Source organism: Poromitra crassiceps, assembly GCF_964638095.1.
Source record: "Poromitra crassiceps genome assembly, chromosome: 2".
Classification (NCBI taxonomy): domain Eukaryota; kingdom Metazoa; phylum Chordata; class Actinopteri; order Beryciformes; family Melamphaidae; genus Poromitra; species Poromitra crassiceps.
This window is the reverse complement of record NC_139624.1, coordinates 22,166,261-22,181,260: the sequence shown is the minus strand read 5'-3', so window position 1 is coordinate 22,181,260 and position 15,000 is coordinate 22,166,261. Positions and strand designations below refer to the sequence as shown.

General features: G+C 46.6%; 1 protein-coding gene across 1 annotated transcript in view; it reads right to left on the bottom strand.

Moving 5' to 3' along the window:
* Window positions 1-14,293, bottom strand: part of LOC310798936 (uncharacterized protein) — a gene marked incomplete at both ends in the record, with an annotated part of 28,075 nt that extends 13,782 nt beyond the window's left edge. Inside the window, one exon of the mRNA XM_083661491.1 lies at window positions 14,053-14,293. Within this exon, the coding sequence (XP_083517617.1) occupies window positions 14,053-14,293 (241 nt within the window). The remainder of the gene's footprint in view (window positions 1-14,052) is intronic.
* Window positions 14,294-15,000: the final 707 nt, after the last annotated feature.

The window sequence follows — 15,000 nt, the reverse complement described above, 5'->3', positions numbered from 1 at the left end:
ACAAACAAACAAAACACACAAAAACGGCAAGCTACAGAGCAGAGAAGGATGACGACTGGAGTGCCTATAAGCAAGAAAATCATGCTGCCCTATCCTCTCTGATGTCGTTCTCTAAATAAATCCTAAATAATAATATTTAATGCTACTCTTAAGATCCTTACACATCGGGAGCGTTATTTCCGTTCGAATAATTTGCACGTCAATAATATTTCTCGAACCTATATCAGTCAATGCAACCGTGCATACCAACGGCGAAGTTTCGCTGAGCGTTATTGCGGTGTTTATTTTTTCGGACCACGGTTGATTTTTCAGAAATTCGCTTCCGACGTGTACATCTGTGGCTGTGATTGACAGGTGGGTCAAAACTCACACCGCAATTTCGTGCGGTATATTCACATCGCTCTTGGTGTGTAACAGCCTTAAGGCCCAAAATAGTAATGTAAAATTAAAACTGCGGTGTGTTTTGGTGCACAGCTGGCTAGGTGTAGCTTCATGAGACCGTCTCTGGGCGGGGTCCTTTGGGCGAACACTGTTTTTAACACAGAGAACTCGCAACAGCACCTGCCGTGCACAAAAACAAACGCACCCATCTATTAATTGTGAGAGAGAGCGAGAGAGAGAGACAGCGGTGCGGCGGCCGGGTTCAGCGAGGGGGGAGGGAACTCTGTCAAGATCTTTGTTGTGGTGGACAAAAGGACGTAAGGCTACTCTCTGTCTGTGTCTGTCTATGGATATCCCTGCTTACAGCCATTCCTTCTTCTTCTTCTGTTTGGTTTAACGTCGGCGGCAGCCATTCCTTGTTGTACAGTGCAGAGAAGAGTGTTGTGCCCTGGTCGCTCCGCCCACTTTCAGCTGTGGCTTTTAGGGAGCGCTCGTTTAGTTGTAAACGCGGGTGGGGCAGAATCGAACACACATTTATTCATATTGAACGTTTCACGTAAAAATTGCACAAAAACAGTGCTCTGCACTCAGTCCATACCCCCCATACGCGCAGAGTTTGAAGTCGATCAGACAAATGGTTCTCAAGATACGCAAAGGACAGAGGGGCAGAGAGAGAGACAGACGCTACCGCAATTATAGTATAGATATTGTGGCTTTTTTACAGAGATGTGGGGAGACTGTCATGGCGGCTGTTTCCGGTAACTGTTTCCAGTATTTCAGCTCTGGACCAGACAAAGAGTTGAACAAAGAGAGAACAGACAGAGAGAACAGCGCTGCTGTCATTGGCCTGCAGAGAAAGAACCACCAGTTCTTATCAATTTAAGTTCTTTGGCGCAAATGATGACGTGTGTTATTACGGCACGCACACATGTACGTTTTCATAGAAATGGTTGTACAGCTATGAAAAAATTACTGCAGGGTGGCTTTAGATAAAACAGCAGAGGGAGCTGGAGTGCTGGCACTGACTTAAATAAAACAGCAGAGGGAGCTGGAGCGCTGGCACTGACTTAAATAAAACAGCAGAGGGAGCTGGAGTGCTGGCACTGACTTAAATAAAACAGCAGAGGGAGCTGGGGTGCTGGCACTGACTTAAATAAAACAGCAGAGGGAGCTGGAGTGCTGGCACTGACTTAAATAAAACAGCAGAGGGAGCTGGAGCGCTGGCACTGACTTAAATAAAACAGCAGAGGGAGCTGGAGCGCTGGCACTGACTTAAATAAAACAGCAGAGGGAGCTGGAGCGCTGGCACTGACTTAAATAAAACAGCAGAGGGAGCTGGGGTGCTGGCACTGACTTAAATAAAACAGCAGAGGGAGCTGGGGTGCTGGCACTGACTTAAATAAAACAGCAGAGGGAGCTGGAGCGCTGGCACTGACTTAAATAAAACAGCAGAGGGAGCTGGAGCGCTGGCACTGACTTAAATAAAACAGCAGAGGGAGCTGGAGCGCTGGCACTGACTTAAATAAAACAGCAGAGGGAGCTGGGGTGCTGGCACTGACTTAAATAAAACAGCAGAGGGAGCTGGAGCGCTGGCACTGACTTAAATAAAACAGCAGAGGGAGCTGGAGCGCTGGCACTGACTTAAATAAAACAGCAGAGGGAGCTGGAGCGCTGGCACTGACTTAAATAAAACAGCAGAGGGAGCTGGGGTGCTGGCACTGACTTAAATAAAACAGCAGAGGGAGCTGGAGTGCTGGCACTGACTTAAATAAAACAGCAGAGGGAGCTGGAGTGCTGGCACTGACTTAAATAAAACAGCAGAGGGAGCTGGAGTGCTGGCCTGGCACTGTCTTAAATGAAGCAGTATTATCCTTTAAGTGGCTCTGAGAGGATCATCTCTGTGGTGTGCTAACAGTTAAACAGAGCAGGTTGAGTGAAAGGACAGAGAAGCTGCGTGTGAACTTCAGACCTCGACATAGACTGACGAAAGACAAAGAAAATATCAGTGAAATAAAGAGGAATGAGAGAGGAAACTGAAGTGAGAGTGTACACACATTTGTAATTTCTTAACACTTCTCTCTTTCTGTTTGAGCACACACACACACACACACACACATACATACACACACACACACACGGCATGTAAGGCTTACATGCAATATTCATAATCATAATTTGTAACGCCGCAGGTAAGGCGGAATGTCCAGGCACTCTTTGGAGATTTCAAAGTAAAAGCCCCCCCCCCTCTGTGAGTCATCACTTTTAATTGAAAACCATATAGCTTGCTGCTCGGTGCTACACACTGTGCCGAAAAGACAGTTCACACCAGTTTATTGGGGGTGGTGTGTGTGTGTGTGTGTGTGTGTGTGTGTGTGGGGTGCGTTTGTTTTCGCTGCCTCCTCTGAGGGAAGGCTCATTTCAGATGCTCCCTTGGTGACTTTGTTCGGCGAGCAGCGTTACTAGTTGTAAGGCGTGGGAAGGTAATAACCAAGTTGATTCTCTGCCAAACGGCCATATTGGATTGACAGGCTGAGACAGAAGAAGGAACTCTTTGTCTCTGGAGCTCGCCAAGCCTCCGGGCCTCAGGAGTGATGAGGGTTTGTGTCGCTAACAGAAAAACTCCTGGTGCGTGTTTTTGAAATCCACATGTTTCCATTGTCAAAGTCTCACTTTTTACTACTTGTTCGCTCCTGTTGCATTCGTGCTCCTCCCACAAAAGGAACCGTTTGGAGAGAAAAAAATCATCTGGTTGAGAAATTAGAGTTTTGTGCAACAACATGCTAATCTGATTCTACTGTACAACAACAATATGAACGTAGGATAGAAGCATGAATCAGTGGACTTCTGAAGAAAAAAACTCTCAGATGGATTGAAGTCATTAAAATACATGCCTGCCAGTGTGTGTGTGTGTGTGTGTGTGCGTGTGTGTGTGTGTGTGTGTGTGTTTGTGTGTGTGTGTGTCATGCGCGTGTGTGTGTGTGCGTGTGTATGTGTGTGTGTTTGTGTGTGTCATGCGCATGTGTGTGTGTGTGCGTGTGTATGTGTGTCACGCGTGCGTGTGTGTTAGCGTGTCATTAACAGGATTTCTCCCACTAGAAATAGCCCAGAATGGACAAAGGTAATTGGCTTTGCCGGTCAGATGATCGGATTAAACGCAGCGTTTCCCATTTACGTTTGAGATATTTAGCTGCTGCTGCCGCTCTTATCCTTATCTTATCCTTATCTTATCCAGGGCGACTGAGATCCATTGAAAAAAAGTGTCACGATCATCGTGATCAAAACACGCAATGAGGCCTCAACCTGCGACAACAACATGGACCAGCTTGAGCCACTTCTGGACCACAAGTGGATGGAAGACCTGGACCAGCACCCATTAGGAGACAACAACTGCACACTGGATACACTTCCAGACCACCTCAAGGAACACGCTGCTACAAGAAAGAAAGAAGGCAAGCTTTGGAAAAGTCTGGAGACCGTTTGTGTCCTGCCGCCGAAGACCGGCACAGAGTTGGCATGCGTTTGTTCACACCAAAAATAAAAGTGCGTCCATGGCGCATCGTCTCCAGAGTCTCCACCCTAGAGAGGAGTGCGTAAAGCACGCAACATTTCTAGTTATTATTATTCAAAAGTTATGTTTAGGCACAGTCACTAGTAGTGTTGTCACGGTACCAATAATTCAGTAGTCGGTACCGGTACTAGTGAATTTCCACGGTACTCGGTACCAATTTCGGTACCACGGTAAAAAAAACAGACTGATATTTCTTGAACATATTCTCCTTTATTAAAGTATGCAACCATTTCCAATGAACAAATGGCATGTAGGCTTCAACTTTAAAACAAAACAATGTGCTTCTGCTTACTTCTTACATTCAACTATGTATGGCAGTGAGTACAGACAGTGCAACACATGAAGCCCTCAAGTATTTAATTGTATTATTATATTAAATATTATAATTTAATTTATTTCACAGAATTGCTGGAATCCTTTTTTTTCCTCAACGGTGTATATTGGTATTTGATCGATGCATAGGAATTCTGCCAATGCCCTATCACACTTTCTTGCTTCATGTGAGTTCTTGTCATATTTCCTCTGCTTTTCAAAAACATCAGGAATTGTCTGCTGGGTGGTCTTTTGGGCTCCGCGACTTGTGCCTTCCTCTTCATCTTCATCTCTCGCATACTGTTAAATGGAAAGTAACGTCAGTGAGATTTACTAAAATAAAGAGATGATAAAGACAACTGCACATACACACATGTAGAGTGCAAGCAATTTTATGTAGCTAGTTTTAATTCACGGACATGTTTCACCCGAAAGAAGCTTGTATTTATTTTGATGCCATGTTGAACTATGGCTAAGTTCGGCTATTAGCCGTGTCCCATAATGTTTCCATTACAAACATTGCATTGCACACGTGTTACACTATGCTAGCTAACGCTGTACCAGGTATTAGCCGGGTCCCATAATGATTCCATTACAAAACACGTTACGTTAACGTTAGCGCAAACGTTTTTTGGTTACACAATGCATTGCCAGCTATCTCAAAAACGAATGTGACAGGATAAGGTCTGTTTGATATGTTGTTAAACGTGTTATTTTACACCGTTTGAAAGAAGTAACCCACCTTGAATCATTTGAACAGGTCTGGGTGCCTGTCTTTCAGCTGCTTGGCGAGATTGGATGTGTTATCCTGTTTGGTTTGGAACTCCCTTTCACACTTTTTGCAGATGGGACTTTGGGGACTGATATTTCCAAATGCGACTCTTTGCATTCTTCTTCTCAACAAGTTGAGTTGTTGGAATAGGACAGGAGCAGCCGCTCCTGCTGTAGCTGTTAGCCATTATCTTCGCTGCCTGTGCGTGCCCTCCAGTGTTGCTCCTGGCCAATCCAGGCGCCACAGGGCGTGGTTATTGCTTATCCTATGTGGGGTTAGAAATCACGCGTATGCGCAGTATATGTATGTATGTTGATCAGGCAGACAGGCTAACGTTAGCTGGCGGCTGGGTCCATAAAGCCAAGCCATGGTGGCAAACTAAATAGTAAATTCGGTACCCTCGGTACCATGAAAAACAGGTCCCGTTCAGTACCGTAGCAATGTAGTACCGTCCAAGTACCGAAGTACCGAGTACCGTGACAACACTAGTCACTAGTGGGCGGGATGGATTATATTAGTGAATAGTGAATACTGTAGTGAATAGTGTGATGAGTAGCGTATTTGTGTACTCTGATGAATACTGCATACTGTAATGCAATCGAAGACCCCTAAACTGAAACCAATTAGATTAAACTGAAACCCCCATTTGATCAGATTTTGTCATTACTAGCTTTGCGTGCTCATTTCTAGCTTGCTCAACTGTTGAACAATTGCGCGCCGCGGAACCCCTCCGCCTTATTACAGTAGTAAAATATTTTGCTTTTAGACGCAGAAAGTGTATGACCAAAATACATTCTGTCATTGTTATATGGACGGAATTATAGTGAAAATAAATTCTTCCTCTTTTGGAGGTCCCCGGACCCCACTTTGAGAACCCCTGCTGTAATGAGTACTGCTTATACTGTGAATCTCTGTAACCCTATAGTTACAGTACTAAGTTATATTCGGTAATGTGTTGCTTTTTCTGGCCTGAGGCCGATCGATAGCAGAACTCTGATCAATTCCCTTCCTGGACGAGCTGCTTAACGAGTCCCAGTGTCCAAAACACCCGGTGTGTCAGCACTCCAAGGCTGTGTGTGTGTGTGTGTGTGTGTGTGTGTGTGTGTGTGTGTGTGTGTGTGTGTGCGTGCGTGCGTGCGTGCATGTGTGTGTGTGTGTGTGTGTGTGTATTCTACTCCCTCATCTCTGACCTCTGACCCCTGTGGTGTTAGGGAAAAGAGGACCCCAGCAAGCATTTGTCAGACAGTAATGCAGAAAACGGTAGTTTTGTCCAGTAGCGTATGTCCAAACCCCAGTAGTGTATATCCAAACGCCAGTAGTGTATGTCCAAACCCCAGTAGCGTATGTCCAAACCCCAGTAGTGTATGTCGAAACCCCAGTAGTGTATGTCCAAACCCCAGTAGTGTATGTCCAAACCCCAGTAGTGTATGTCCAAACCCCAGTAGTGTATGTCCAAACCCCAGTAGCGTATGTCCAAACCCCAGTAGCGTATGTCCAAACCCCAGTAGCGTATGTCCAAACCCCAGTAGTGTATGTCCAAACGCCAGTAGTGTATGTCCAAACCCCAGTAGTGTATGTCCAAACGGCAGTAGTGTATGTCCAAACCCCAGTAGTGTATGTCCAAACCCCAGTAGTGTATGTGCAAACCCCAGTAGTGTATGTCCAAACCCCAGTAGTGTATGTCCAAATGGCAGTAGTATATGTCCAAACCCCAGTAGTGTATGTCCAAGCGGCAGTAGTATATGTCCAAACCCCAGTAGCGTATGTCCAAACCCCAGTAGTGTATGTCCAAACCCCAGTAGTGTATGTCCAAACCCCAGTAGTGTATGTCCAAACGGCAGTAGTATATGTCCAAACCCCAGTAGTGTATGTCCAAACCCCAGTAGTGTATGTCCAAACGGCAGTAGTATATGTCCAAACCCCAGTAGTGTATGTCCAAACCCCAGGAGTGTATGTCCAAACCCCAGTAGTGTATGTCCAAACGCCACTAGCGTATGTCCAAACCACAGTAGTGTATGTCCAAGGGCTCCTTCAGGACCTAAACCAGTTAAGCAGTGTTATTTATTTCCCTATAAACGACAGTCGACGTCAGAGTAAGCGCCAGAGAAAAAGGCGAAATGTCAAAAAGTAAACCCGGCTTGGCTGCTGTGACACACACACACATTCGCATGAGCATGCACGCACACGCACACACACACACACACACACACACACACACACACACACACACACACACAGACACACACACACACATACACACACATGCACTCGCAGGCACGCACGCAGGCATGCACACACACACACACACACACACACACACACACACACACAGACAGACACACACACACACACATACACACAGACAGACACACACACACACACACACACACACACACACACACACACACACACGGCTGCCTGTGACACAGAGCTGAAGGAGAGAGTCCAATACGCTCGAAAAGAGAGGAAAAAACAAGAGGAATTCATCTGTTAATGCAAGAGTGGAATACACACGCGCACACACACACACACACACACACACACACACACACACACACACACACACACACACACACACACACACATTGAGGATTTTGAATGTTTTGAAGCTCTCTATAGTGGTTCTCAGAGTGGGGTCCAGGGACCGCCAGAGGTCCTTGATAGGGTTGCAGGGGTCCCAGAAAAAAGGTTTCACTAGAATTCCAACCATAAGTAACACAATGACAGAATATGACTATTTTGGTCATAGGCTTCATACACATTCTGTAACAAAACATTTAAAAGTGTGACAATCCTCCAACTCTCCCTGTCCTGTCTCTTGCAGGAGCCTGGTGTTGCGGTCGGGTGCTTGGGTGCACCTGGGTCAGGTGGGCTTAAGAAGCCCTTCAGAGCATTCAGTCTCTCTCCCTCCTCACCGATGCACCTTTTGTTCTGTTTGCTTGTTTAATGTAGTTTGTGTTGTCCAGTTATTATTCCCCCTTTAGTTAAAGGATAGCTTTACCGGTAATCAACCCACTTTGTATCATTAATAATCTGGGTAATATAAGCACATGCACAGTGTTTACCTTCTCTCTGTGTTTTCCTCATGGAGAACTCCCATTTCCTCCTCTGGCAAAGCGCTCCGTTCTGACACGTTTTACGTCACAACGCCTCAAAACGGAGCTGCGGAAATTCTATTGAAGAGGCAGAATCTGCTCCGAGGGCGGCTGTTGTTGTTTATTTTTATTTTTTAAGTACTATGCGCACATCCATGGAGAATCGCATGGAGAGCCTTAACGAGCCTTAATGACTTGCAGCTGGTGGGGGCGGAGTTTCTGCAGGCAGCAACAGGAGCATTTCTCTCCGTGAGGTAAACAGAGAGAGAAGGTAAAACACTGCCCATGTGCTTATATTACCAAGATTATATATGATACAAAGTGGGTTGATTACCGGTAAAGCCATCCTTCAATAAATAGTTTTAACTTTTACAGTACTTTGGTGTATTACTCTACACACATATGTTACAACCAGGAAGTAACAAATGAGGGGAGTCATACACCAAAGTAAAGTAACAAATCGAGGGAGTCATACAAAGTCAAAGTTAAAACAATAATTTATTAACCAAAAATAATAGTAATAACTAGACAACAACACAAACTACATGCATCGGCGAGGAGGCTGAAGGTCTACTTACTGTACTGTAAGCCCAATGAGTGCACCGGGCCGAGGTGCACCCAATCAGCCTATTGTTACCTGTATAAGCTAACGACAAGTAGCCTGGTAAACCAGCCGGTCACGTGAACTCACGTTTTATTTCATTCGTCACTAACACACCCCAAATCGTGACTGACACCGACCCCAACACCAGGGCCAGGAGCGTGGGAGGGTCATCACAAAAAACTAAAATCTTATCAGATGGGCGACTGTAACCGAAGTGAATCAGCGCCGATTCCTCGTGAGTCCCGAGTGGTAGCGAGTAGGTTGGTTAAAATCACTCCCCCAGTATAAAGGCACGTTAATCAGCTCCACCAAGGGAGCTAGCTCTCTTGGTGCAGTGGTTAGCGTGTCCGCCTCGTAAGCCAGTTCGAATCCACCCCTGGGCAAGCCCTTAACATGGGTTGCTGCAAGTACCACCTACACAACGCTGTTACACGACCATGGGACCAAAGCTTATCAAATGGGGGTCTGTGGTCTCATTTGTGTCAGTTTGGGGTCCTTCACGTGAAAAAAGTTTGAGATCCACGGCCCAAATCTGAGACTGTTGCTATTGTTGCAAATGATTTTGTCCAGAGTTCTCTGCCTGTCTGTAGGCTGTTGTAGAGATAACAGTGAAACTATGCTCAAAACAGTCATTCTCCTACATTCTCTAACATAATAAAATAATGCTAAAGTTAATTGTTCATCATTCATCAGTTTGCTGGGGACCCCCTGCAACCCCCTCAAGGACACCTGGTGGTCCCCGGAGCCCACATTGAGAAACACTAGTCTAACATCAAAGCTTGTGCTCTGGTCTGGAGTAATCCATGCATGTGGTGTGGTGTGGCAAGCCAGCTGATCACCTGTGTGTGTGTGTGTGTGTGTGTGTGTGTGTGTGTGTGTGTGTGTGTGTGTGTGTGTGTTATTAGAGTGTAAAGTGCTTATTCGTGCTCTTTCAGACAATGCGAGCTGCAGTGTTGTTTATTCACTAAACCTCTAAGAAGATTGGTGCTGTTTGGTGTGTGTGCTCTGTGTGTGTGTGTGGTGTGTGTGTGTGTGTGTGTGTGTGTGTGTGTGTGTGTGTGCTCTGTGTGTGTGTGTGTGTGTGTGTGTGTGTGTGTGTGTGTGTGTGTGTGTGTGTGAGTGTGTGAGGCACGTGAGGTTTACACTTACACACTTACATCTGCTGTATTTATGCATAAACACGTGAGGATATGGGGTGAGCGAGCGAGCGAGCGAGGGAGGGAGAGAGACAGAGGGAGAAAAAACAGATGAAGAGACCGACAGAAAGCAGTTAGCAGGGACAAAGAGAGAGGTTAAAGTGGAGAAACTGAGCGAGAGTGTGAGAGAGAGAGAGACAGAGAGAGAGAGAGAGAGAGAGAGAGAGAGAGAGAGAGAGAGGTGGTCATGCTCCAATGCATGTGAAGCGATGCTTTCTGTACAGAAAGTCTGTATCATTACTGTCCACACACACACACACACACACACACACACACACACGCACACACACACACACACACACACACGCACGCACGCACACACACGCACGCACGCGCACAGGGAGGAGTGTACCTGGTGTACATTGGCAATAAACTGGACTGGGCTAAGAACACTGAAGCCGCTACACAAAGGACCACGGCCGTCTCTACTTTCTGAAAAGGCTGAGGTACTTAGCTATAAACTATAACCCTAACCCCAACCAGGTTTCTATTGTTGCCTAACCCCAACCAGGTTTCTATTGTTGCCTGACCCCAACCAGGTTTCTATTGTTGCCTAACCCCAACCAGGTTTCTATTGTTGCCTAACCCCAACCAGGTTTCTATTGTTGCCTAACCCCAACCAGGTTTCTATTGTTGCCTAACCCCAACCAGGTTTCTATTGTTGCCTAACCCCAACCAGGTTTCTATTGTTGCCTGACCCCAACCAGGTTTCTATTGTTGCCTAACCCCAACCAGGTTTCTATTGTTGCCTGACCCCAACCAGGTTTCTATTGTTGCCTAACCCCAACCAGGTTTCTATTGTTGCCTAACCCTAACCAGGTTTCTATTGTTGCCTGACCCCAACCAGGTTTCTATTGTTGCCTAACCCTAACCAGGTTTCTATTGTTGCCTGACCCCAACCAGGTTTCTATTGTTGCCTAACCCTAACCAAGTTTCTATTGTTGCCTAACCCCAACCAGGTTTCTATTGTTTCCTGACCCCAACCAGGTTTCTATTGTTGCCTAACGGCCGGTTCACACACACGCCTACGCCTATGCCTATGCCTATGCCTATGCCTACGCCTATGCCTACGCATATAGGCATTGCTTCATGCACGCCTGGCGCCTATTTTCGTTCACACAGGACGCCACGCTCTGCGCTACGCTGAACACATGAGCAGCGTTTTTTTTACACTTTTCAGATCTGATTTATAGCATGGGTGAGTCCTCTTTTTTATTGTAATGTGCAAGTGAGGATGTCTGTCTATTTCTTGGCCCGCTGTAATTGTTATTTTCCCTCGGGTAATCATGTGACTATGAGTCATCAACACCATGAGTGATACATGCATTGAGACAGGGGGGGTATATATACATCTGACAGAAAAGACGTTAATAGAGGAACACATGAAGGACAGCTCTCCTACTAGTATGCACTCGCGCTCCACCCTCCCTTTTGGGCAAACTCGGTAGAAAATATGGCCCAAGTCCACCAGAAACAACAGCCAGCTTGACAGTTCAGCGCGCCTAGAGCTGAAAAATAGAACAGACGCCTAAACGATAAATGCAGCGCAGCGTAGGCACAGCGCGAGCGTGGCTTCAGCACAGCGTGGCAGCGGTATGTGTGAACGCTCTCGTCTGTTAACAAGGACGCCTAAATTTTAGGCGTTGCTTAGGCGTTGCTTTAAGCGTCGCTCTAGGCGTGTGTGTGAACGTGGCGTAACCCCAACCAGGTTTCTATTGTTGCCTAACCGCAACCAGGTTTCTATTGTTGCCTAACCCTAACCAAGTTTCTATTGTTGCCTGACCCCAACCAGGTTTCTATTGTTGCCTAACCCCAGCCAAGTTTCTATTGTTGCCTAACCCCAGCCAAGTTTCTATTGTTGCCTAACCCCAGCCAAGTTTCTATTGTTGCCTAACCCTAACCAAGTTTCTATTGTTGCCTGACCCCAGCCAAGTTTCTATTGTTGCCTGACCCCAACCAGGTTTCTATTGTTGCCTGACCCCAACCAAGTTTCTATTGTTGCCTAACCCCAACCAGGTTTCTATTGTTGCCTAACCCTAACCAAGTTTCTATTGTTGCCTGACCCCAGCCAAGTTTCTATTGTTGCCTGACCCCAACCAGGTTTCTATTGTTGCCTGACCCCAACCAAGTTTCTATTGTTGCCTAACCCCAACCAGGTTTCTATTGTTGCCTAACCCCAACCAAGTTTCTATTGTTGCCTAACCCCAACCAGGTTTCTATTGTTGCCTAACCCTAACCAAGTTTCTATTGTTGCCTAACCCCAACCAAGTTTCTATTGTTGCCTAACCCCAACCAAGTGTCTATTGTTGCCTAACCCCAACCAGGTTTCTATTGTTGCCTAACCCAAACCAGGTTTCTATTGTTGCCTAACTTTAACCAAGTTTCTATTGTTGCCTAACCCCAACCAGGTTTCTATTGTTGCCTAACCCTAAGCAAGTTTCTATTGTTGCCTAACCCTAACCAAGTTTCTATTGTTGCCTGACCCCAACCAGGTTTCTATTGTTGCCTAACTTTAACCAAGTTTCTATTGTTGCCTAACCCCAACCAGGTTTCTATTGTTGCCTAACCCTAAGCAAGTTTCTATTGTTGCCTAACCCTAACCAAGTTTCTATTGTTGCCTAACCCTAACCAAGTTTCTATTGTTGCCTAACCCCAACCAAGTTTCTATTGTTGCCTAACCCTAACCAAGTTTCTATTGTTGCCTAACCCTAACCAAGTTTCTATTGTTGCCTGACCCCAACCAAGTTTCTATTGTTGCCTAACCCTAACCAAGTTTCTATTGTTGCCTAACCCCAACCAAGTTTCTATTGTTGCCTGACCCCAACCAGGTTTCTATTGTTGCCTGACCCCAACCAGGTTTCTATTGTTGCCTAACCCCAACCAAGTTTCTATTGTTGCCTAACCCTAACCAAGTTTCTATTGTTGCCTAACCCCAACCAGGTTTCTATTGTTGCCTAACCCCAACCAAGTTTCTATTGTTGCCTAACCCTAACCAAGTTTCTATTGTTGCTTAACCCCAACCAAGTTTCTATTGTTGCCTAACCCTAACCAAGTTTCTATTGTTGCCTAACCCTAACCAAGTTTCTATTGTTGCCTAACCCTAACCAAGTTTCTATTGTTGCCTAACAGTTTCTATTGTTGCCTAACCCTAACCAAGTTTCTATTGTTGCCTAACCCCAACCAAGTTTCTATTGTTGCCTAACCCTAACCAAGTTTCTATTGTTGCCTGACCCCAACCAAGTTTCTATTGTTGCCTAACCCTAACCAAGTTTCTATTGTTGCCTAACCCCAACCAAGTTTCTATTGTTGCCTAACCCCAACCAGGTTTCTACTGTTGCCTAACCCTAACCAAGTTTCTATTGTTGCCTAACCCCAACCAGGTTTCTATTGTTGCCTAACCCCAACCAAGATGTTTTGGTTGCATAAACTTTCGAGCGGTGTTTCGAGCCAGGGCTTTCGCGACACGTTACCAGGCCGGTAGCTGCGAGTTGTGGTCGCTGAGGCGCCTGCTATTCACCCCCGGGCCGAGTCGGTGGCCACGCCGGTTCGGGCTTTGAGCCAGGCTGGGTTTGATAACCAGGAAGTAGCGGTGGCTCCTCTGAGGCGAGGGCGAGGGAGGCCATGCTGGCTGCACATAACCAAGAGCGTGTTCATAAGCCCATGGCACACCAATCATACATTGGAGATGTTTGGTCAGACTCAACATGTTCAATCGTTGTTTGTCTGTGTTTAGCCCATGGCACGCCAAACATGTTGGATTAATCGATTAAACGTAATGTTTGATTGGTGTGCCATGTGATTGGTTTGCATCTTCTACAATGTCTCCCACCCACTCCACTCCATGCTGCTCAAGCACAGGAGCACTTTCAGTGCAAGACTCATTCCTCCCAGATGCACCACAGGAAGTCATCCCTGCCTGTGGCCATCAGACTTTTCAGCTCCTCACTCAGATTGACTCTGAGAGAGGGGTTGAAAAGTTTGATGGTCACATGAAAATCATATTTTAGCCTCAGCCAGATGCATGTTTCTGCAGCGAAAAGATGCCACTCACAGGTATAAAATTAGACTTTCTATGTCCCTGTGAGATAGAAGTAATAGATATTAGATAGTGTAGAATAACTGACCTGTGTAGTTGCTGGTGACACTCTGAGTCCCCGTGTCGGTGGTGGGAGCCTCCGTCTGTGCCTGGGCTTCAGTCTGCAAGTCTGGCTGCAGGAGGACCATGGCGGTAGTCCAGTCCTCCAGCGTGGCGGTCTGGACGGGGTTCAGCGTGGAGCCTCTGACCCAGACCGGAGCGCACAGCAGCAGGGACCACAGCAGTCCTGAGCGCCCACGCCCCCCCGGGGCTCCGGCTGTCCACGACATGGAGCGGGAAACAGGAAACACAGGAGTAGAAGTTCAGGACTCACAGCCTCATGGTCGGGTGTTGGAAGAGTCGGCTGAGAAGAGTCCTTTGGAGAAGAGTTTTTTGAGAAGAGTCGGTTGGAGAAGAGCCCTTTGGAGAAGAAGTCTTTTGGAGAAGAGTTGAGGAAGTAACTTCTCTTCCCCTCCCTCTTCCTAATCCTCTCCTCGTCTTCCCTCCTCTTCTTCTTCTCTTTCCTCTCCTCTCTTCACTCGCTCGGCAGAGAGAGGCAAACCTGTGCGCTGCTGTTCATGATGCTGCTGGCGTGCTGCGAGAAGGCATGTGAGGGAGAGAGAGAGAGAGAGAGGGAGAGAGAGGGAGAGAGACTAAGGGAGTGTGTGTGTAATCTGCTCGCTCTCTGCATCCTTCTTCTCTCTGTCCCTTAGCTTCACTTCTTCTCTTTGCTCACTCGGCTCACTGCTTTTTGCTGCTCTCTCTCTCTCTCTCTCTGATCTCCAGCTGGGGCGAGCGAGCTCTTGCGTAACAGTAACTCATTGGCTGAGCTGTGCTGAGCTCTGCACGCAGGCAGCCTCTAAGTCCTGATCATATTCCTGCCCTCTCTCTCTCTCTCTCTCTCTCCCTCTCTGCCTCTCTCACCCTGTTTCTCCATCTCTCCCTCTCTGTCACCCTGTTTCTCTCTCTCCCTCTCTCCCTCTCTCACCCTGTTTCT